At 35.3% G+C, this 25,706-nt stretch overlaps 1 protein-coding gene across 5 annotated transcripts in view; it reads left to right on the top strand.

The window, feature by feature from the left end:
• LOC139968796 (zinc finger MIZ domain-containing protein 1-like) overlaps positions 1 to 25,706 on the top strand; it is a 168,479-nt gene that overhangs the window by 57,209 nt on the left and 85,564 nt on the right. For all 5 annotated transcript variants that reach the window (XM_071973194.1, XM_071973195.1, XM_071973193.1 and 2 more), the window contains one exon: positions 8,568 to 8,673. In XM_071973194.1, the coding sequence (XP_071829295.1) occupies positions 8,568 to 8,673 (106 nt within the window). The remainder of the gene's footprint in view (positions 1 to 8,567; positions 8,674 to 25,706) is intronic.

Genomic DNA, 25,706 nt, shown 5'->3' on the forward strand with positions numbered 1-25,706 from the left:
TTCATTGCTATCGAGTGTCTAGAAATTTAGTTAGGACATTGCATGTAATAAACTTGTTTGAACATTTTCATTTTTGTTGCAACAAAGATCTATATTTTTCACAATTTTTCTTTAGAAATAATACAGTTGAATGGATATGTAGTTTTACAAAGTAAAACCCTTTCCCTGCAGTATTACACAATTTTTATGGTCAATGTTGTTGTTTCTGATCTGTCTCGCTATTTTCGAAAACACTTAATAACAACTCACAAGGGTCCAAAGTTCATATGAAGTTACATCTGTGGGCTATCTGAGATTAATACAAGATCAAATCACAAATATAATGGAATAATCTGCATAAAATCTTGGTTTAGGAGCAATAATTGAAGCCATGATCCAGTGGGTGTGAATTTGAGGTAACTTTTTTCAGAGTATGGTTGACTACATTATAATTCCCCACAGCGGTTTTTGGCTTGAGGAGAATCCAGCACCACAAATCCGATTACATGATTTGATGTAGATTTGTAGAGCAATAATTTGTGTTGTAAGCCAGAAAAAATCCAGAGACAGTTTGAGAAAGCATTAAGTGTTGTTGAACTCCCTCCTGCAAACCTATAGATGACATATTCTAATTTTGAGAGGTGAAAAAGGAGATGTTGATAACTCACAATCTCCAGGTCAACGAGAGATGAAAATATCAAGAGGCCCACACCTTGATTTGGGAGGAGGCCCTCCTAGACCAGAATGAATAAACTGATGACCTTGATTAGCCAAACGAATGGGGAGGCAAGGAATATGCAGAGGCGGAATCAGGGAAGAGATGATAAAGAGAACTCCCCAAAAATAAAGAAGATTGTCTGCCATTTTACTCAAAAGTTCAAAAGTCACTTAGTTTTCACTTTGTTGTATTTGATCGTTGTAATTCTTATGAATGATGACATCTTTGATCACTGTAGGTTTTTGACTCTTATGAGTGATGACATCTTTGATCCCTGTATCTTCTTGACTCTTATGACTAATGGCATTTCTTTGATCCCTGTATCTTTGTGACTCTTATGACTAATGTCATCTTTGATCCCTGTATCTTTATGTCTCTTATGACTGATGACATCTTTGATCCCTGTATCTTTGTGACTCTTATGAGTGATGTCATCTTTGATCCCTGTATCTTCTTGACTCTTATGACATGATATCTTTGATCCCTGTATCTTGTGACTCTTTTGACTAATGACATCTTTGATCCCTGTATCTTTGTGACTCTTATGACTAATGGCATTTCTTTGATCCCTGTATCTTTGTGACTCTTATGACTAATGTCATCTTTGATCCCTGTATCATTATGTCTCTTATGACTGATGGCATTTCTTTGATCCCTGTATCTTTGTGACTCTTATGACTAATGTCATCTTTGATCCCTGTATCTTCTTGACTCTTATGACTGATGATATCTTTGATCCCTGTATGCTTGTGACTCTTATGACTAATGACATCTTTGATCCCTGTATCTTTGTGACTCTTATGACTAATGGCATCTTTGATCCCTGTATCTTTGTGACTCTTATGACTGATGACATCTTTGATCCCTGTATCTTCTTGACTCTTATGACTAATGGCATTTCTTTGATACCTGTATCTTTGTGACTCTTATGACTAATGTCATCTTTGATCCCTGTATCATTATGTCTCTTATGACTGATGGCATTTCTTTGATCCCTGTATCTTTGTGACTCTTATGACTAATGTCATCTTTGATCCCTGTATCTTCTTGACTCTTATGACTGATGATATCTTTGATCCCTGTATGCTTGTGACTCTTATGACTAATGACATCTTTGATCCCTGTATCTTTGTGACTCTTATGAGTAATTACATCTTTGATCCCTGTATCTTTGTGACTCTTATGACTAATGGCATCTTTGATCCCTGTATGTTTGTGACTCGTATAACTGATGATATCTTTGATCCCTGTATCTTCTTGACTCTTATGACTGATGACATCTTTGATCCCTGTATCTTTGTGACTCGTATGAGTGATGTCATCTTTGATCCCTGTATCTTTGTGATTCTTATGACTGATGACATCTTTGCTCCCTGTATGTTGTGACTCTTATGACTAATGGCATCTTTGATCCCTGTATCTTCTTGACTCTTATGAGTGATGGCATCTTTGATCCCTGTATCATCTCTACTCTTATGACTGATGACATATTTGATCCCTGTATCTTTGTGTCTCTTATGACTAATGACATCTTTGATCCCTGTATGTTTGTGACTCTTATCACTGATGACATCTTTGATCCCTGTATCTTTGTGTCTAATATGACTAATGACAGCTTTAATCTCTGTATCTTTGTGACTCTTATGACTAATGAGTGTGTTTGTGTTTAGAAATGAGAAATAGAGTGATTATTGAAGTCTGCGATCCTTGTCAAGATTTGTTGAAACTTTCAGCTTGGTAACTAAGTACAGTATTCTGAAGTCTCAGCAAACCCAGTCTGTGCTGACTTCACTAGTGTTTGTTTTTAAATTCTATCAAAAGATTTTTAGCAAATAGTAACAACAGTCCTTGGATCTAGAACCTTAATTGAAAGTAAACAATTTAAAAATATTCTGGGTACTTAGTATTAACTGTGACTATCCTTTCATTGCAATTTTTATACTGTAACCAAAATTTTCTAACACCCTCGGACAATAACCTCTTCTCTGCTAAAGAAATTTTGTGTTACTGTCTTGCAACAATCTGTCCTGATCAATTGGTTCATTGCTTCAAAGTTTTCAGAAAGATGAAAAGAATCCCACAAATAGTATGATTTTGTCTGAGAGTAGGTGTTAAAATTTCCTTTTTGGGTTGGTTGGAATTGTTCAAAAGGCTATTAGTTTTTCACTTTGTTGTACTTGATACTAAATGGGTGGGTTAAAGTAAACATGTTTTTCTTTTTGAAAGGATTGACTTTAATACCAGGCTGTTGGAATATTCCTCTAGCATTGATTTGGCACTTGGTGGAAATTGTTTATGATATTTGAATTCATGCTAAAGACTTGTAAAGATGAAATGAATACAAATGTATGAAACTCAATTAGCTAGTATCGGAATAAATTCAATATTCTCAAGTAATACTTCTTAGTAGAAGCAATGTGTCATATCTTTAGCTCGATAAAAAAAGTTACAATTTGAGATTTGGTGAGGTTTTGAAAATGCCAACTTATGGTAGCAATAAATGTTAACTACAGCCTTTCATCATACTTATCATTGAGGTAAATGAATCTGGAGGATTCATGTCAATTGGGTGCGCGCGTACCATGTATGGTGGGTCATGTGATGTGTTCCAGGGTGGTACTATACTGATATTTCTCTGTAGCAGTTTGAGAACAGTGTTAGTGACTTTGTGAAAGATTTGCACCAATACGGATCGGACATGGGAACTAACGGCGTAAGAAGGTACTGGTACTTCAGGTCTACGAAATAGTGCTAATATGCTAACGTTCAACCTTATTCTCTTGAATGAAGGCAGGCCTTCTACATAATAGATCTTACTTATTAATACAGCTCCAGGGGCAAGCTTTGTATCATATGGCCTAACGTTATTACTACTTGCTATAAGTGAATGTAGAAATGGGAAATGTGGGGAAATGTTTAGTTCAGTGCAACCACGGAATTCTCCATGGAACAGAGCCTAATGCTGCTCGACGGGAATATAGCTATCACGTTAGGCTACAGGCACGGTTATTGCTAGGTAACGGGTGTCGTCTGCTGCTCTAAGCACGCAAACACATTTACGTACTAGATGGGTGAAATCATCATGCGTAATAGGGAGAGTAGTATATTAGTACCACCCTGGAACACATCACATGACCCTCCATACATGGTACGCGCGTACGCGCGTATTTACTGTGTGATAGTTTCTCCAGATTCATTTACCTCGATGATACTTATATGAATTTAAAGGTGGTCAGTGGGTTGATCATCGCAGAGAGTTCTTAAGTGAGGGATTTACTATCATACAAAAAGAACAGTCAAAGATGTTATTAATATTAATGATAGATAACCAGACAAATATAAAATTGCACTTCACCAAAGCATCGGCTTTACAGGTTGAGATAAAATGACATTTGACACTTAATAACACAACAACACAACAATCCTCCAAAACTGTTAACAGTACTGTAAAACACCTTGATGTGTATATGTTAAACACAAAGAAATGACATGTGTGTGTGAAACATTCTGGGGTTTATTTAACACAGTAGAACATACATACTACAGTTGTGTGTAGCTTGTTCATTAGGTGACATCCCTGTTCCGACGTCTCTATGTTCCGACGTCTCTATGTTCCGAAGTCTCTATGTTCCGACGTCTCTATGTTCCGACGTCTCTATGTTACGACGTCTCTATGTTCTAACAAAATTCAGAGCAATTTTTTTAACCCCAAAATTTCCCAAAATTTCTTTGTACCAAGAAAACTAGTTTTGTGACCCCAATTTTTTGGGGGGACTCAATTTTTTTGGACCCAAATTCTTTTTGGACCCAATTTTTTGTTGGGAAACAATTTTTACGGACCCCCATTTTTTCTGACCAAATTTTTTTGGGGGACGTAATTGTTTTGGACCCCCAATTTTTCGGACCAAATTTTTTGGGGGTTCTTAAGTTTTTGGTCCCAAAAAATGTTGGTCAAAAAAAAAATTATGGTCTGAAGACATTTGGTCCGTAAACATGTTGGTGCCCAACAAATTTGGTGTCGAAAAATTTGGGTCCAAAAAAAATTTGGTCCAAAAAAATTTGAGTCCCAAAAAATGTTGGACCGAAAAAATGTTGGTCAAAGAAAATTATGAGTCCAAACAAATTGTTGGAACATAGAGACGTCGGAACATAGAGAGGTTGGAACATAGAGACATTGGAACATAGAGACGTTGGAACATAGAGATGTAACCGTTCAAAAGTCTGATGTCATACCTACCTGTAGTACCTCTTACCAAATCTACTGAACCAACCAAATCTCAGAATTATTGTCTGTAGATACACTGCTTTAAAGAAAGTAGGGAGAATGGTGTGGTGGTGGTTGGGGGGGGGGTTGTGGGGAGGTTGGTGGTGGTGGTGGGGGTCTTGGGCAATTGTCTCAGTCTGAATTAATTTCTGTAAGTGTATTTGGTGTAATACTGATGATACTTTGGAGAGACTGCTACCGTAGTTGTGATTATGTAATGTGATTATAGGTAGAAAGAAACCAAAAAAAAAATAACTGGAATGGACTAACTTATTTGTATGATTAATACCATAGGGAATGTCATGAATGAATAATTACCATTAATGGTAGTACACTACTTGCAAGTATGTATGAATTAAATTCAGTACTATATAAATAAAAAAATATGTAAATAAAATGTATAAATATTCATAAAACAAGCTATGAGTTACAAATAAATATATTAAAAGATAAAATGAAAAATAAATAAATAAAAGCAATACCATAGATGAATGAATAATAAGAAAGGGAGTTATTTACTTTGCATTGTGTGTTGCTGTTCTTGTCAGTCAAGTGAAAAGTATGCCCTGCCCCCCTCCCCTCCTCCCCCTTTTCCAGATCTGTCCTATGATACTTTCATTTGTTATCAGGAGAGAATATCACTTCCTCCCCCTTCCCAGAATCTTTTCCAATTGTAAATGCCTGCCTCATACTCTTATTTTGCAAGCTGTTTTCCCCTCATAGACAGTAAACTCTGGCCTGCATGCACTTAGATTGATAAATCCACGTTATCACTTCCTGAAATGAAAGAGAGTGAGGAAAAGTGAACAGAATCTAGTTGATTTGGTCGCATGTTTTGTTTGGCTGCACAATTACAAAGGGAAATGAGCTATTTTGAATATCTGGGATATTAAACTGTACAGAAATGGGATCTTTTATTTCCCCAGGCTAAGTGATTGACAAAAGGGTACGGAAAAGGGCAGTAAGCTGAACTGATACATGCACGGTACTTCCTTTTGTGTTTTAGTCGAGCAAACAGAGGGGGCTACCAGAGGGAGAAATGACACTGAGGAGTATTAAAGGAAGGGTGGAGAGGAGGGCAAAGTTCATCGCCAAAGTTTTCTGGTGACTGAAGTCATGTGTAATATATCCTTACCTACTCATTTAAGAGAATGGTTGATTGTTATATAAACCTCTAGATTGATATCTGCTCCTAATTGGCCATACAAGGAAATTTTCTGAAAACTTTTGAAGCTTTGGGGCATAAGGTTTTAAGAGGGGGATCAAGTTGAAGTTAAATTTTACTCCTGTTACTTCCCACAATACGTGATTACTTTGTTGCTGACATTTTTATCTCTCCCTTTACTACATGGGTTTAAGTTAGGAAATATAGTATAATACGGTTATGATTCACTGACATGCTAAATGGCATGAAGAATGTTGCCGATGTTAACCATGTTAAATCGAGGGCAAGAACAGTCACCAATTCCACAATTTTTTTATTACTTTATATCAAGTTTCTTCTCCTAACTTCAATAACTATTACTCAATCCTACAGGTTGGTCCTTGGCTGATATCAGCTTCATGCTTCATCATTCATTCATTTGTTACATCTGTGATGAATCTCATAACCAGTTGTCATAATTCTCTAAACCTAAACATACATGAAGATACGAATCTCAACGATTCAATTTCCTACTGATGCCATCTAACTGAAAGTTTTATTTTTAATCTTCTGGTGGTTAGTCAATTTAAATTGACAATACTGAGCCTTATTAAATGGTATTTGCAGGAAAATTAGTAGTCAATTTATAGGAAAAAAGAACAGAATAGAGAAATTCAGGATAAGCTTTAAAGCAGACGCGTAGCCAGGAATTTGCCAAGGGAGGGGCGAAACTGTAGATTCGGCATTGCAAACTATCTAAGCGTAGCACCGCGTTCAAGAAAATTTTGGCTGAAAATGCCTCCCAGATCGCTGGAAATGGCACTTCCCAGGCCTTTTAAGTTGCATCTTAGCATTTTCTCTTTTGAAAATACTAGCGATATCATAAAAACATTAAATTAAAAAAAAAAAATATGCTCAAGGGGGGCGGCTGCCCCCTTCGCCCCCCCTTGGCTACGCGCCTGCTTTAAAGGGACTGCGTTCATACTGGAGTGGAACCAGAACCAAGAAATCTACTCATTGTAAACTTTGATGATGTATGGCACTCAAATTTGGAATAACTTTACTACTTGAAAGACCTTGATACTAATTTAACTCTAGTTTTAGAAATGTTAATTATTCCCTTGAAATACATTATTTTTGTATTCATTAATAATTAATAACACAGTCTTTCTTAATTCCCGTACACTTAACATGACATGGTCCCTTTAACTCTGGGAAGTGGGGGGGGAAGTTATGATAATGATTTCCTCTGTTTATCTTTTACATTCGGTATGGTTTTATGATATCAAAGCGATACACAGTTAGATTTCCTTGGCGACGACACGCAAGTTCATCTTTTTTCAGTGCACAATTCTCTACAAGGGAAAAATGTGTTCTATACTGTCCTCATCTCTTGTGATAAATTTAAGGTACTCTAAAAGAGGACAAAACCTCTTCTAGTTCCTAATATAGCCATGGATGGTCAGAATTTGTATTAATTAAAATATTGGTTATGGTATTATATTATTGGCAAGAAACTGGTAGTTAAGAAGGTTAAACCAGTTGCTTTTCTCACTTTTGTTTCATTTTCAAGTTAACTGATTTCAAAATGTGAAAAGTTATTGATATGCAAAATAATCTGGTTTCTACCACATCTAGTCTCTGTTAAGTTTGACCCTGATGGGGTTTGAGTTCCACTACCGATATGGATAAAAATGTTTACCAATCTATTTTGGTCATCATCATGCATTTTACTAAGAAACAATAATCCATGGTCCCTTCAAATTGTTTAATCTGTTTTTGGTCGATTGAAAAGCAAAGTATTAATAGTTAATGTGTGAGTTTGAGTGAAGTGAGGCTGACATGGAGATTACATAAGTTTCATTAATTTATAGATGGATTTTTTGGCTTATTGATTGATTGATATATTTTCTGATTTGGCTTTTGACTACTTTATTCCTTGTACTCTGTATGCATGTATCTTATTATTTGTATGTATTAAGATTTTACTATAGTCCCATGTAAAGTGCTTTGAGATATACGTTTATGCAAAGTGCTATATACAAATATATATAAATATGTATGCTTATTTGGTTGATTGGCGTCTATCTTTGCGCAGTGTGCTCTATGGCCGGTGGACAGAGCGAAGTATAGTTGAGAATTAGTTGAGACTAGTGGAACACTAGTAGGACAATGTTATATGTTTACATACTGCATTTAGAAAGCACAGCCAGCAGTCAGTCAATGTTATTGCTTACTTCCCCATAAAGTGAGGGAGGTAGAGAGATGCTACTATTGGCTTCTGGTGTTTTAGTATTGTTTCATGACAAATCTGCATAATTCTACCTAAGCCATAGTAGGTACAAGCACTCATCAAACTATGTTATAAGAAAAAAATTGTGTATGAAAAATGAAATGTGTATGAAAAATATGATATCAATTACCGTACATTTTTCCGTTTCTCTCATTTTTCCACGATTTAGGTTGTCAGCAAAGTTGCCGCTCAGAGGGGCTTTGACCTGGACTTGGGATACCGACTCTTGGCAGTGTGTTCTGCTCATCAAGATAAATTTTCGTGTGAATCTGCAGGTAAGTTTTCCTTGTACACAGCAGCCTACAGCCAATGCCTGTACCAAGATTTTCATTTCCTAAAGGCAACGTTCCAACAACGTCAAGGCCGGTCAAGAAGCTTTTGCGAGCTCTCATCTTTGCAGCAAAAGGAAGTATTTTATATTTTGGGATGTTTTATCTTTAGCTCCCTCCAGGTTTTTTGATTTTCTCCTTTCTCCTTTCAGTTTTCATTTTTTTCTTTTGTTTTTTGCTTTGTTTTACAAGAGAAACCCTTGAGTCAATTCCTCTTAATCATTTACCCTTGAACAAGGTGAAAATCCGCTAAGATTACAGTCACTCTCTTCCTTCTTCTACAGTCAGGCTATGTTGGGGACTGTTGTAATGAATACATTTGTTAATAACACAGCTAATTAGTCGGATGTAATCGCTTTCAATCCTTCCCTCGCACTTGTTTTCAAAATCAAACAAAAGTGTTGCGTGTGTCGATTGTTGCGAAAGTTAACCATATTGAATAACGCAGAAGTGAAAACATAACTAGAGCATTGTGTGATTGTTTCTATTCAAGGGTACTCTGTCTCCCTGTGCCGAAACATTCACAAAGGGTCAGTGAACGTGGCGAGAGTTTGAACTGAATGGAAAGCTTAAAACTGATGACAAAGAAGTAACTTTTAGACTAAGCATTTAAACTTCTGCGAAGTGCTTCTACAAAGTGGCCTGTGACCATAAAATAAACAAAGGAGGGGAAGAGGGGGGGGGTGTGGGAATAATTTCAATTGTTATGCCAGTTTGCTTTTACTAGTCAGGTGTAGCACAACATATGATGTTGATCCTACCCACGGAAGGACTATAAAAGTGTCAGATCCATTTGCATTTCATTTTAAGGTACAATGGCTGGTTTCAGGATTTGGTTTGCCCTGTGAATTGTGTGAATTCTACAATAAAAAATTGAAGATGTTTGTATAAATTTTATATAGCAGTTGTAAAACACATGTAGCCTGAAATGTAGCGGTATTCCGCAGCAGGACTTAAATACAAACTGTAATTTGCGAATAGTTTTACAGTCTTGAGACCGAACAGATTGTTAAACATGTCTGGTGCAGTTCTAATATATTGAAACAAGATGATTTTATGTTTGGATGTTCCGCCTTATTGGGAATGTGCATTTTATAGGTTAGACTGTTACACACTTTAACAAACTATGGTTTACAATGGTAGGACAAACAACTGTAGAGAAACGAAAATGTTTACTCACACTATTGATTATACAAAACAGAGAAGTTTATCAGTGATTAATAAATTTTCAACATCCTAGACTGATCACAGAGAGCTTTGATCAAGAAGTATTTTTGAAAGATAGTGAAAATATCCTGAATAATTGATGAGGGCTTTTGTTATATGTAACTAGTGTCCAAGGTTTGGAAATTAGTTGCCGTAATTATTCCTATTTCCTCCAGATATTGAGGGGTAGGAGAGAGGTATACCTTGTTAACCTGTTACTTCTGAATATCTTATCATAGAAAAGGATGTTGCCTAACTCTGTAACCCATTTAAAATGGAGGTTGCTTTAACCCTTTAATAGCTACCTATTATACCTCCTAGCAGGAGATGCTTGTTGTGAGCTAATTTGCATTCTCTAGAGGAAGCCTCATATACCTGTTACTGTAGACCTGTTTTGGTCATGGATCAGGGCTCATTTTTAAGAAAATTTTTAGGTTAACCTTGCCTTCATATTTGGTTGTCAGAAGGATTTTTTGGTTGCCCAAATGAAAGCATTTGAATTTTCAAAATGGAGCGCCTTGTGCGAGAGCGGTACGTAAATGCATGTATTGATTTAGCCTTGTAGGTGAGTACCGTAATGTTAGGCTATGCAGGCCTAGTCTATAAGAACACTTACGGCAATAAGCTATTCGCCCGTCGGACAACCGGTTTTAGGTTGTCCGACATGATTTTGGACGATCTGACGACCATTAAATCTGCAGATACTGCAAGATTTCCTTGAAACCCTGTTACCCATTGGAGGGGGCGTTGGAGGTGGATGTGGGAAGGGGGAGGATCTGGTAGCTTCTTCAGTTTGCCAAAGTCTACCGCAGTGACTATTCAGCTATGGGCAAGTGAGAGAATGACATGATTGTTATGTTTTGCATGTCGCCGAGTAATGCTTTAATTCATTTGTATTTTCTACATTTCTCAAGTAGACTACTTATAGTTTATAAAATGGTTCTTACAAATTCCAAATGATCAGAAGTAAGTTCATAATTCCTTACCAGTCAATAAGTTTAAATATCTGGGGAAACAGACAATAAAATGACAAAAAAAATCACATTGCCTGTGACCACTATTGAACTTTCTAGCTTACACATGTGCATTGTGATGAAATGTCAGCATGCACTACCACTTTAATATATTTGTGTAACACTATAACTTAGTTTGGAATATGAGTTATGCTAGTATTTCTATTGTGAGCATGTAAGCTGTATCTATGCAATATGTAATGATGAAATCAATCTACCCTGTTCACTGATACTGTGTTGCTTTAAGGGATCTCTTAATTTTGTGTTACAGTTTGTCGAGTCATCTCTCAGCAAATCTGTTGTCACACCAGCTAAACTTTGTAACTTCAGTGCCAGATTTTTACATTTCTACAAACAGCGAGTAGAAATAATTTGTAAATGGAATATGTGATTTATAATAATTGCAGCACATCCCAGCTTTATTTGCTATTTATAGCCGCTCTGCTCGTCACAGGGAGCCTTTGACATTTACGCCCGTGTTTTATCAATGACAGCAAAACCGTAAACTCTGCTGTTACTATAGAGAAAGAAAATTCACTCGGCTGATTTATGAATATTCGAGACCCTGAGAGCCTCTGAAGGAGACGGCCGTTTTCTTGACAATCTTAGGGGATACATTTTGTGAGACAAATCTTATCTGTTTCCAAAGTTGATGCATTGATTTTTAGTTCTGTCTCTCAGGAACAGAAAACTTGCATAAAAGGCATCGTTGTTTAAGAGACAAGGAGTAGTTGTAATACGTATGCTTAAAACTTTTGTTGTAAAAGAGGTTCATTTATCCCCAGGGTTGCTTTTCCCTTCCTGAGAGGAACAATTGTCTGGAAATGATAGAGCTCCCCTATGGTCATCTCATTTGTCAAGTCTCATCGATGTATATATACTCAGGTTTCTATCGAGGATACATTTGTCTGGTCATTATGTCTGAATACTTGCTAACCTTTGTCTAACCTTCAAACCCTCACTTCTTTTCTCTTTTCATGGTTTTGTTACTCCCTTCAGAATAAGGATTAGGGACCCATTTACTGCTAAGTCCAAACATGCTGTAAAATCATGGATTTTACAAGAGTTTTATGATTGGATTTTTCAAAAGATTTGAGCAGTATTTAAGAATGATTTTCTCTTGTCATCTTTCATCCGTTTGACTCATCTGCCTGGTTTTATAGTTCCCTATTGGGATATATTTAAAAAGGAGAACATTGAGTGAAGGCAAGTGAGATTATGGATTAGGCCCTTTCTTTTTCAAAATACAGAGAGGTTAGATCAACTGTAAAATATGAATGGCTGATTTATTTTTCTTTCTTTCTTCTAAATTGTACATTGGTAAATTTTCAAGATGAGTCAACGATAAAATCACATCAAAAGCTTTTCTCGCGAGCAGCCATTTTTGCAGTTTGATAAAAACCTACCAGGTGTGATTCAAAATACGATTTCAAACGATCAAACACAATACCTCCTTTGATCTGTTTATAATGCGAATCTCAATAAGCGAGGAGGGAGTATATTCCATTCCATTCTAAGCTTCTCACTCCTGAGACCTTTCTTTGTATAGTATCACTCATATGCAAAAGAAAATCAGAGGTTTTCAAAATTTGCAACTTATTATGTTAAGAATGTACTTCTTTCTAACACCAAAAGGGACCTAAACCGATGTATCCAGGTGTTGACAATGTCACTGTAGCTAATTTGGCTACTACAGTATCTGTGCTGGAAGTCGCTTGTTCCTGACATATTGGTGCTAAAATGGAAGCATTATTCCTTATCGGATGATTTAAGGCACAACTTTAGCTGTGATATATACCTTAAAGTGTTCACCTCATCTTTCTATATGGTGGTTTTTAAAAATGCTCGCCATAGAATTATTTTAAGTAGGTGGACCATCTACTGATCTTATCAGACTCAGGTCAAAAATGATCCCAGGAGATCACCTATTGATCCTTTCAGACTCGATGTAATGACGCTCAAATAGGTTCACCTCTTGATCCTGTCAGTCAGTTTAACATTGCTCACATAGATAATAGAATAACCTACTGATCCTGTCACACTCAGTTTAACAGTGTTCATAGGATCACCTCCTGATCCTGTCAGTCAGTTTAACATAGCTCACATAGATATTACAATCACCTACTGATCCTGTCATCCTCAGTTTAACAGTGTTCATAGGATCACCTCCTGATCCTGTCAGTCAGTTTAACATAGCTCACATAGATATTACATTCACCTACTGATCCTGTCATCCTCAGTTTAACAGTGTTCATAGGATCACCTCCTGATCCTGTCGGTCAGTTTAACATTGCTCACACAGATATTAGAATCACCTACTGATCCGGTCATACTCAATTTAACAGTGTTCATAGGATCACCTGATCCTGTCAGTCAGTTTAACATTGCTCACATAGATATTAGAATCACCTACTGATCCTATCAAACTCAGTTTAACAGTGTACATAAGTTTATCTCCTGATCCTTTCAGTCAGTTTAACATAGCTCACATAGATATTACGATCACCTCTTGATCCTGTCACATTCAGTTTAACAGTATTTATAGGATCATCTCCTTATCCTGTCAGTCAGTTTAACATAGCTCACATAGATATTAGAATCACCTATTGATCCTGTCATTCTCAGTCTAACAGTGTTCATAGGATCACCTCCTGATCCTGCCAGTCACTATACCAGTGCTCAGATAGATATTAGAATACCTATAACATACCCAAATTCACTTCCTAATCCTACCAAACACATCTGTAACAGTGTTATGTACAGTATCACCAACTGCTCACATGATGAAATCACCTACTGAACCTTCCTATCCGTAATCACTTTAAGTGTTGTAAAAACAATGTCATACAAAGAGTCAGGGAGCACAGACATTATTAAACTAAACTAGTCCTTTTGTAGTGCCATCCATTTACCCTGTTTGCTTAAACATACTTCACACATTCCATTGGTGTGTGGTCTGTGAGCAATGGTTTTCTCATTTCATCTCTACTCTCCTAAAAATAAAGTAACGACTTTTTCCACCCTGGCATTTAGAATGTCTAGTTTGCGCATATTGAGACATTCCAGATGACAGTATTTGTGGCTGGAAATGTTGAAAGAGCAGTTTTACATGAGATTAAAGTCGGCAACAACTGATTATACGCCCATCACGCTGAATAAATGCCTGTCTTTGTCAACTTGGCACTTACGTTAGAGGGATACATCTGTGAAAAATATTAATAGATTTTGTAGTTTATATGTCGAGCTCTCTGCAAATACCTAGTTAAAATTAACCTCACAAGGCTTATTAAAGTGTAATATACCATGTAAAGAAGAAAATGTTTGACAAATTAAGAACTGAAGTTGTGAATGTAATAATCTATTCTATTAGCTTTTGTTTGTCAATTTGTTTATGAAAGCAAGTAATCAAGTAAACATCAACTGTGTGTTCTTAAATGAATTGTTAAATGAATTCTACAATAATATTGACACGCTCTCACTCGGTGTTATCTGTCACCTCTATCCACTAGTCTGCTGCCCTCTCTGTAAACCTACTTTCGTTCTCATTGTAACAGACATGTATGATCACAGGCTAATTTGTTGCCCTATCAATGTCAGTTACTCACGATGGTCACGATGTTACCACATTTTATGTATCAGTGAACTGTCATTAATGTTAGTTACTACAGGTCATGGCGTTACCATATTTTATACATAAGTGAACTGTTTTTAATGTTAGTTAGGACTGGTCCCCATGTTACCACATTTTATGTATCAGTGAACTGTCATTAATGTTAGTTACTACAGGTCACGGCGTTACCACATTTTATACATCAGTGAACTGTTTTTAATGTTAGTAAGGACTGGTAACGATGTTACCACATTTTATTTATCAGTGAACTGTCATTAATGTTAGTTACTACAGGTCATGGCGTTACCACATTTTATACATAAGTGAACTGTTTTTAATGTTAGTAAGGACTGGTCCCAATGTTACCACATTTTATGTATCAGTGAACTGTCATTAATGTTAGGTACTACAGGTCACGGCGTTACCATATTTTATACATCAGTGAACTGTTTTTAATGATAGTTAGGACTGGTCACGATGTTACCACATCTTATGTATCAATAAACTGTCATTAATGTTAGTACTACAGGTCACGATGTTACCACATTTTATGTATCAGTGAACTGTTGTAATCATTTACAAATAAAGTTAAGGTTAGGTTTATGATTATTATTGAAAATAGTTTGCTATTTCACTACTCTTTCAATGCATTTATCTATTCATGACTATAATTCATCGCATATTAGAATTGTGATGTTCATGTGTTACATAATTTTATAGAGCTAATTTGTATTATTTATGAATGGAATAAAACAACTAGATCTCTTCAGCTTTAATAAAAGAATAGGAAAAACAGTTGTCATGTCATGTAATTTACTCCTGGGGTCTTTTGTTAGTAATTTGTGGAAACCAAGGAAGGAGAAAAAAACTTTGATATTGTTTTGTATGAAATTATCAATTCAAACATAACAAGGAAAAAACAAATTATTCTGAGGTTACTTGTTGCTGCTCTTTACCTGACTCCACTTTACGTACTCACTTTCTCATCTACCTAACCCTCAGAAATTACTACCATGTTAGCCCCCCTCCCCCCCTCCACCCTATTGACCCATGGTTTGTAAATATCTTTCATTGCTATGAGTCAAGTCACAGGTGCTATGGAATTGTGTAGTGTTATTAGATATATTTGACAGCCATGGTTTAACGCTGAACAGCAAAGATGCATGGATGTCATTGAATAGTGGTGACTGGTCAGTGACTAGTGATTGACTGGTCCACTCTAAAGAAACCAATGGAAACCTACTTGCATATTTATAGCAAAATAATTTTAATGTCAACTGTTTGTAAGTTGAGTTATATATTAGCTGTTTCCAAGGCAATCATTTCCATGGCAACAGTATTGTGAAGAGTGGAGCTATCAGTATGTACTTACCTGTCTCCTCATACTACTGCACACTTAGTATCTTGAGAAAATCATACTTAGTGATATAAAAGAGGGGGGGTGGGAGGGAAAATGGGAGAGGACAGCAAATGATGGGCTAAAGTGTGTGTTCTTGTCAGAAATACAGTCGGCAATACTTTTATAAAACGATGGATCGTGTTACAGCTGTGCTTGGAGTTCTTTCCACTCTCAACGAATTGTTTATGATCATGGAAAATAGATGTCCTGTGACATGTGGAACTTTAGTATTAAGTGTATGTAATGCTCTAGTTATCACCTTCTCTTTAATTCAAATAAGTCAAATGATCTGTCTAGCCTAGATTTAAAGTAGCTGGTTCCTTTTACTTTTAAACATTAGTAAAATTACAGAACAGTACTACTGTCACCAGATTGACTGTGACTGTAACTTGTATGCTATGCCATATAAACAATACAGAGTATTTTGTATGATCCAACTAGTAGCAGATAGTTGATAATTAAAGTAAACAAACTTCCAATTTAATTATTTTATGTTAAGTAGGTTAATCCAACTGATCATGTATTCTAATCCCAGGTTTAATTTCATGTTGTGATGTTTACTTTATAATACAAACAGGCTGCCTGTTTAAGTTAATTGACATTGTGACATTAGTTGAGGTCTGCACTTTGCACATAAACACTGCTGGAAACATTAATGAGCACTGCAGATAAAAAATGTCTTAGAGGAACAATAATTGTATCATAATAAATTAACATAAACATATTATATAAATAGTTTAAAGATCAGCTGACCCCCATGACTCAATCTCAGTAAAAAATTTACCTATTAGTGTTAAAGTTACTTCTCTTTGCTTGAAAAAAAAAAAGCATCTACCAAGGGAATTTGAAAGTTTTATGTGTTTATACCCAAATTAACCATATTATAATATTACCCTGAACCAGATTTATAAATGATCTCACATCAGCTAAGAGAAATGCTCAAATCAGGGACAACTACTGCATCTTGGAAGGTTATGTTTATATTCCCTTCATTTGTAGTCATGATTGATTTATGACTGATTGGAAGGAGAGGTAGAGGGGGGGGGGGGGAGGAGATCTCTTGCTCATATCCATATTTTCTAGTTTTAATGGTATAAAACCTGCTCTCTGAGGAATTTTTACCATTTTCTACTTTTGTTACAAATATTTTTTAAGTATATATAGTATATAGCCAGGTCAAATACTACTTCGCTATTAGTATTGATAGAATTGTATCACAAAATTTGTATTTGTTCTCTGGTATGATGATAGCAAAACCTTTTGATCTCTTGCTTATATCCAAATTTTCTAGTTTAATGGTATAAAACCTGCTCTCTGAGGAATTTTTAACCATTGTCTTCTTATGTTACAAATATTTTTTAAGTTTATAGTTCATAGTGAGGTCAAATACTACAGTTTAGCTATTAGTATTTATGGAATTTTATCACAAAATTGTTATTTGTTCTCTGGTATGATGATAATAGCAAAACCTTTTGACATTTTTGTGTTTTGAAAGAAGTCCTGATAATCTCTTTCCTCATACAGTCATGTGATACACAGTTTTCAAATATTATGAAACCTGTGTCGTCATCATCAATGCTGTTGTTATCAATACTACTAGCTTTAATATACCTTGCATTGTACAGTGCCTGCTCATGCATAACCTCACTCAATCCTATAGTTCTCCCAGGCACTGATGATGTTGGCTTTTTGTCCTTTTGCTCTACTCGTGCATGGTTTCTGGTTGCTTTATACCCGTCTTCTTCCCGCTACCGATATTGATGAAATATGATACCTTTGACATTTTCTGGAAAAGTTTGCCATTCCCCGAGTAAATAGAGCATTCCAGTGGAAGCTTTCATTTCAACAGTTTTCCATATATTCTCTTGTTTAATATAAACCATTTATTTTTTCTTGGTCTTGGTCTTCTTTTACTCCTTCATGATGGAAGTACAGTATTCGGTAATTTGATCTTCATACCACAGATATCTGCAAAGGAATTAAGAATGTTGCATTCAAAGGACAACCGTGTTATTAAAACATGTAAGCTCTTTAAATGCTTAAATAATAATGGAAGATTCCTTTGCCTGCTTATAGAATGATGTGGAGCATAGAATAATTCAGCTATGATCTTGAAAAGTATAAGAATCTAGCAATTAGAGAGAAAAGTATGGAATGAATGAGACATGGACCATATATATGATGATTAAGTTGAATAACAGTGCACACAAATAATAGTGCAGTAGGTATATATTAAGATGATGTACAAACAATATATGACCATGAAGTATTAACTGTACTATCATAAATAATCAATAATAATAATAATAATCAATTTTAATCAATCATCAAAATAATCAATTTTCATGTAACTTCTTGTGATGTAACATCCTCAGGATGTGCATGTTCCAAAACGTTACAAATCTTACATTTGAAACTCGTAAACCATTGATGATGAATTTACTTATAATCTAACAGTATTAAACCATTGGCAGTAAAGACCACGATATAATTTAGCATTCACATTTTGTGCAGCATTTTTTTAGTTTTACAAACTTTATTTCATTTCATTTCATTTATTTATTTGTTTTCTCACAGTATTCAGGTGATAAAAATAAGCACAAATAAAGTAACAAAAATACAAAGAGTTGTGAAAGGAAAGTGCTCTAAAAAAAACCTTTATGGCTTGACGAGTATACCACTCCCTATACTTAACAATGAAAATATATATACAAATAAAATAATAATATAAAAATAAAAAAACCTGACCCTGTCCTTGACCCCACTCAAAACCTCCCAACCCTTGTCTCAATTTCCCCACCCACAACTCCCAGCTAAAATCCCACCCATCCACCCACAGGACTGACAATAGCATATACTGCAGTGCATAAAAATTGCTATATCTTCCCTTTGTGCAGCAATTTGCCCATTTTGCAGTAGCGACGCTTTTGTTATCAGATACCAGATAAGTTATTCGGTGTAGTATATTTGCATATGAAAATATGATTGCACATGTGATATATTAACTTTTCCCCTTCTTGTCCCAACTATAAGAGCCATTTCTTTCCTGAACTCTTTTAACCAGACTATAGGGACACTCAACTAGTTGAATGTGGTAGTCATGTGGAGACATGCTAGTTACATTGCTTTATACGTCCAAACCAAGATAAATAGGTTGCTTCTTTCAGAGAGTGAGTTAATCATGTTTTCTTATTTTTGTAATGTAAGAATTATTTGTGCCAGTTCAAGTTGTAGTGGAGAATTATTTTGAGGTCTAAGTAGGCAGTAAGTATACAGTGGTCATGCAATACCCTCTTACTACGAGAATCAATTATTCATATAGCTTTCTCTCTGACTAAAACCTCTTTATACAGCACATCCTTTTGTAGAATAACTGTATAAACTTAACCTGTTTCATAGTGTGAAGCCCAAATTTTCAAAAGGAATAATATTTGTATTCATTTTAAATTTTTAATAGGAAAAAATAAAACCTTCAGTACTTGAAATGCAGAGCTTGCTTTCATAATGTTTAATAGATGCAGTTGAGATGTCTTATTGACCATATGGCAGCAACTTAATAATCAAGCATAAAATTATCACTTTTTTTTTACTTAAATCATTCATAGAAAAATCTTCCTCTTTCTGAAATAAAAATATAGGACATCTTAAAATGAAAGGTCATTTAGAAGCTTAATGTTGAACTTGGTGATTATCGTCGCATTGACATTTCCAAACATATGTGAAAGAACATTATCAATATGAGTGACCTTGAACTATTATCTTGTAAACTATGGCAGTGGCAGCAAGCGATATAATGATTCACAGACCATTTACTTCGCTCTCTCTAGTATTACAGGCTGCTTAATCTTCCTGAGACAGTATTTTGTAGGACGCTTTTATTTCCCCTCTTTACAATTTCAAGCTCTCTCTCGTAGTAAAACTCAAGAAGCAGAATTGTAAAAATCAAAAGAAAAAAATTCTTGTTAATGTAACCAAGGTCTTTTGCATGATAAATTATGAGCTGTCATTGAAAACTCAATTAGTACTTACAAAAATTGTTGGAGATTTTGTACAGATAATCTTGTTAGGCTTGGGAAGGAAATACTACTGCGCCCTGTGAGGTGCAAGGACAGTTTTCCTACATATATGTATGAAGAAGTCTTGAGTGGCGTTGAAGTAAAGTTCACTTTGGATTATAAATATGCATCGATTCAGTAATTTTCAGTCTTTAATATTATGCGTCGGTTTTTTATGTAATCATAATGGAATATAGCAGTGTAGTCCCTGTCAACAAATTGTTGAGCCAAAAGAAAATATTTGCCAGTTTGTCATTATCAGGGGAAAGAGCTTAAAAAAGCGCCTTTATGAATGTACCACCAAGTCCAACATGGTCACATAGTCAACATGGTCAAGCACATGGTTTGCACAGTACTGTATTTCTCACTAGCATCCCCTACAAAGAATGGCTAACTAAATGCTGGATACCTCCAGTTAATACACAAGCAATGCATATGTTTATATTCCTGAAGTCATTGGTCCCAGTCTCATTCTGTGCAACGATTTCTATAGTTGTGTAATGTATACACTTCTAGCAGTTTACAGTGATTTTGTGCATTTTTAACAATTTCCCATGAGCCAGGATATTCGCTGTTACAGGCAATTTTATTGCAGACAATATCTGTGGCCGATAAAGTGCTCTCAGTTTGATTGGTTCCAAAATGACCTCAGAGTTTGATTGGTTCCAAAAATGGCCTCAGAGTTTGATTGGTCCCAAAAATGGCCTCAGAGTTTGATTGGTCCCAAAATGGCCTCAGCTGTCATATATATCAGGGCAATACTCAAATCACTCTTTTTAGGGCTAGACCTTTTAGTTTTAGGGCTAGGTCTTTTAGTTGAGAGGAATGAAATTTGTATCTGTGAAAGGAGCATACCCTGTATATATTAGATCTGGTTAATTGAATTTAGTGAAGATAGTTCTAAACAATCTTTTATGTTCTGTTTGTATGATGTCACAGTGCAGCAAGTTTGTTTGTATTGTGTGACAGTGCAGCAAGTTTGTTTGTATTGTATGGCAGTGCAGTAAGTTTGTTTGTATTGTATGACAGTGCAGTAAGTGTGTTTGTATTGTATGACAGTGCAGTAAGTGTGTTTGTATTGTATGACAGTGCAGTAAGTGTGTTTGTATGATGTGACAGTGCAGCAAGTGTGTCCCAAGATGAATACTGTATCATTTGATGGTTTAGTTATTACTGCTACAACCTCAGTATAATGTTAAAGCATCTTAAATCATATCGGTTGACTTGGTTACAAATTATGTGGTAAAAGTTTGGCATATATGGTGAATATTGTCATCAACAGACCAAAGGGAAAGATTTTAAAGAAAGAACCCAAAGAATATGTAAACCCCTCCCACCACCACCCTAAAACAGGCTAGACAGGTAGACTGAACCAGTACACAAACAGCTGGAGAATACAAACCATTAACAAACACATAGTGTCTAGATTGAACTTTAGAAGCAGCAGTAGCTCCTGAAGTTTGTCGAAAGACATTGTTCTGTTCCTTCAAAAATGAAGATGGACATGCAAATTAAATAAAAGATGACATCTGCAAATTGAACTAAGCAAAGCATTGTCTTTTAGCAATCCATCTTTGTCAGTAGATTTGTTAACTATATTCTATGAAAGTTTAGATAAGGTTTGTTTGCCCTTTGATAAAGTGATACCATTTCTTTAGCTTTCTGGTGTGACTACGAAATCAGGTTTCAATATTATAAAGCTATGTTCTTTTGTGAGAACACTGTGCATGTGGTATATGTTGTGTGGTATTATAAGCCTGATATATAGGCTTATCATATCATCTGTATATATTCTAGAGTCAAGTGATAAGAATCAAGCTGGTCATATGGAATACCCGTGAAATCTCGCCACATTCTGCTTAATTTGAAACCTCCCTTTTTAACCTCCTCCCTTGCTGCCTTAATTACAAACCACTCACTCGAAAATCCAATAACGTTTGAGAAGCTTTTGATAGACATGTATGGTATATGTCAGCTAACATTCTGTTACAAGCTGTGTGTACGTTTGACTCATTAGAGGATGCAATATGACTTTTTGTTCTGTGGTGTTGTATTTTTCAAAGCTATTAGATCAGATTGGCCTCTGCGACGAGTCTTTTATTCAAGTTAGCTTATAAACTCGTGTTAACATATCATGCTCTGTTTCCTTAAATTAACTTTTTAATATTCTGTGAATCTTCCATTTAGGAATTGTGAGAAGATATAAATAATTTTTCTAAAAATTATTTCCTGTCTGTTGAGAGGTTTCATCTTATGTAGATGAATTTCTGCTACATGTTTTCTTTGGGGTAAATAGTAGAGAATAGTTTATTTGGAAACAAAGTGTAAACATTGTGGATTGCAAGGTCATAGATTGGTCATGGAACAAGGGTATAGACTAGATCAAAGAAATAAACGTGCATGTTTGTTAAAATCTAGTGTTAGTTTTAAGTCCGACATATTCTGAGAAATAGTTGTCTCATTTCTGCAAGTTAAGTATCTTTAGGACTATAGATACTTTCTTCCTTGTTTTTCGAAACATGGTAATTATCAAAATCAACTACAGTAGAGGCAGAAAACTGGATAGTAAATTGTTAATAATAAAAGACAGTTTGTAATGTCAAATAACATTTCCGTGTCAGTTTAGAATCTCAAGTCTCTCTCTCAAAAAATATAACTTTATTCCTTGTATTTTTATTAACTGTTTGTATCAACATATATTAGATAGTAACATGTTTGTTTGAAATATATGGCTTGTCCTTATGCGGCAGAATATTGATCATGACATGTGTTTGTATTGTTTGCTTAAATTGAAGGGAAAAAATGCATAAATTAACAACATTCATACATGGACTATGCTATAACTAAAAAATCAAAATAGTGCTTCAGTTTCATCAATCTTTCTGTATACGTGTGCAACTTGCATTTTCTATGAGATAATAATATATTAGACTCTGTCCTCTAAGAAAAACTTTCATATTCCTGTGATTCTGTGATAGAATTAAAAGAGTGTTGGTGGCATGCATAGCAGTGATAGCAGTCATCAACCAAAGTGATTAAGTTTGATTTAATTTTTAATTTATTATACCCATCATCATCATTTTTGAGGATGATCTATGATCATATATGTTATGCATTAACTGGTTACCCAAAAGCTATTAGTACTACACATAGGAGATCTTTCCAAGCTTTTAAGCTGCGTGCAATCATTTCTGTTTTGCAAAAACTCCTTAAGTACATTCCTTTTTTTCGGAAACGGGGTTGATTACCAACATTGTATATCGTTTTCAATATTTTTCGCTGGAAATTCAATGACGCATGTACAGCCGACGATGTCGACATCGTCCGTAGCGATCTTCTTTATTATCAAGTCAATCAGTCACGAGCAGTTGCCCCAGCAAAGAGACATTATGAACATGTTGCTAATTCCAAGGTTGCTCAGTCAGAAACGTGACGTTGGAAGAAACACTCTCCGCGCAACTCTCCGTAAAACTGCAAAATTGCTGTCTCTAGAAATCCGGCAGAAACGGGCATATAATCATCGTCATCGATGGAGCACTCACACAGCAGATTACCGAGCGTTTTTAAGATTGAGGACAAAAGTGTGACGCCATTTAGAGGTCAATTATTGATCCAGGTTCCCAACTATTGCTTGGTCTTTATTTATTTTTTTCCCTTTCCTTTGGATTGTTGCATGCGATGCAGATGAGAAATAACGGTGGAAATTAATATTACGAGAGACTCAAAGAGTCGTGTAATTTGTATACCCTCAACAACAAGAGTTTGGGATTTGGTTAAATCTATATCTGAATCAAAGCAAGGTATATAAAAAGAGTCATAAATTAGATATCATAAGGAGTGCGGTAATCAGAGCTAATGGAAAAGAGGCAAAGGTGTGCCGGGGAAGCAAGTCTAATTAATCACTGCAAGATTTAAAGGGGGATATAGGCATTCTGTTTTTAACTGACTTTAAATTGTTTGTTCGTCATTGACTAAGTTATTAGTTGTTACGGAATATACAAATTGGTTATACAATTACTGTGAGTTATGTGTAGTGATTTTTGTACATGTTACCTGGATGATTTACATTCTTTATGATAAATCAAATCTCACAATTAGTAGACACTAACTATAAATACTGTACCTAGATGGGTATTAATTAAAAGGAGGTGCAGTTTGTAGTGTCACATGGGTTCTATAGGTCACCTGAAATTTCAAAGATCATTTCGAAAAAATTGTTATCGCATGCCCAAGCCACTTTTTTGTGTTACATTGGTTAATAAATAAATAAATTTGGGATGATTTGATTTATTTACAGTCGAGAGACACATTCTGCTGTTTAGTGTAACGATTCCGGAATTGCTGGTCAGTAGCTTTACCTTGATATATACAAGTCATATTGTATAATAGTATACCGTAGGCCTTAATTGTGATGCTTAGAGCGAAATGTCCATCTGATGGATGCCAGATACAACAATCTATCTGAATTTTGCCGCTTTGCTCTGTTGTACAGTTTCATTCTTCAACTTAGTGATTTTGTTTTAACAGGTTTTGCCAGCCAGAGTTAGCTTTATAACTTTCAAGATCTTTATTCATATATCACACTCAACAAGCAATAATTTCCCTGGCATTGTCGTCTATTAAAATTTCACTGCGAAGTTGTGGTAACTGGGTTAAACATTCATGATAAAGAGGTTTTGAATAAAATAAAAAATTGATCTTTTTTTTTGCGATACTGTAGTAATAGCTGTTTTGGTACAAGCTATGTAGGGTAGTGGAGCTTACAAATAAAACTGCAGTCAAATTTAATACATAGCAACAGACTGTGAATCGGCTCAGCAACGTGAATGTTTGAATTAAAGTTAAACTAGTGCTCATGCTTACTAAGATGTCTGAACTTGTGTGTGTTTGTGACTGTTCCCCCAAAACATACAGATATTTATGGTATCAGGAAATACATGTTCCTTTGTTACACTGGTCAGTCAACCTAAGTACTGGTTAGACATCGAAGAATTACTTTCCACTACATATAAGGCTGATTGGTTTCCCGATGCTTTCATAAAAATATCCAATGAATTTAAGAAGCCTTGATTTTGTTGTCTTTAAAAAATCTTTGTAAATATACTTAGCTTTGTTTGATGTATATATATGTCCTGAAATGTTTTGAGTATTGTCTCAAGCCGGAGCTGAAGGCTGTAGTTTTTTGTCCAGAGTTCTGTGAAGGATACAATGAATTAGCAAACCATTCAGTCACATACGCCATATCTATAATGGATGGAGATAATCTTGTGGTTAGAAGTACTTGGGTGCTTCTTATTTCCGAGTTATTTTAGCATTGATTCTATTAATATATAAGAACATTTTGCTATCCCACACATGTAATGTTTGATTTCTTTGCAAAACTCCAATAAGCTTTGGAAAAGAATTACTAAGCCATTTAATTCTTCTGGCCTTTAAGAAAGCAGTACTAGTCTTCTCTGATAGTTGCTACCATTACTACCTGGTGGTATTAATATTTGTCATCTCAAACTGATATGATCAAGATTCATAAAATCAATCAGTGCACCAGTTAATTTTACATTGAAGTAGCCATCAGGCTCAGTTGCCATGGTTTTCTGTAATACTTGGGTATAAAACTTGTGGAGCATTTCTAATTAAATAGAATGAAAGATTGCCACACAATGTCGTACAGCACTTCACTTCGCAATAATCCTGAG

The sequence above is a fragment of the Apostichopus japonicus genome, chromosome 6 (assembly GCF_037975245.1).
Source record: "Apostichopus japonicus isolate 1M-3 chromosome 6, ASM3797524v1, whole genome shotgun sequence".
NCBI lineage: Eukaryota > Metazoa > Echinodermata > Holothuroidea > Aspidochirotida > Stichopodidae > Apostichopus > Apostichopus japonicus.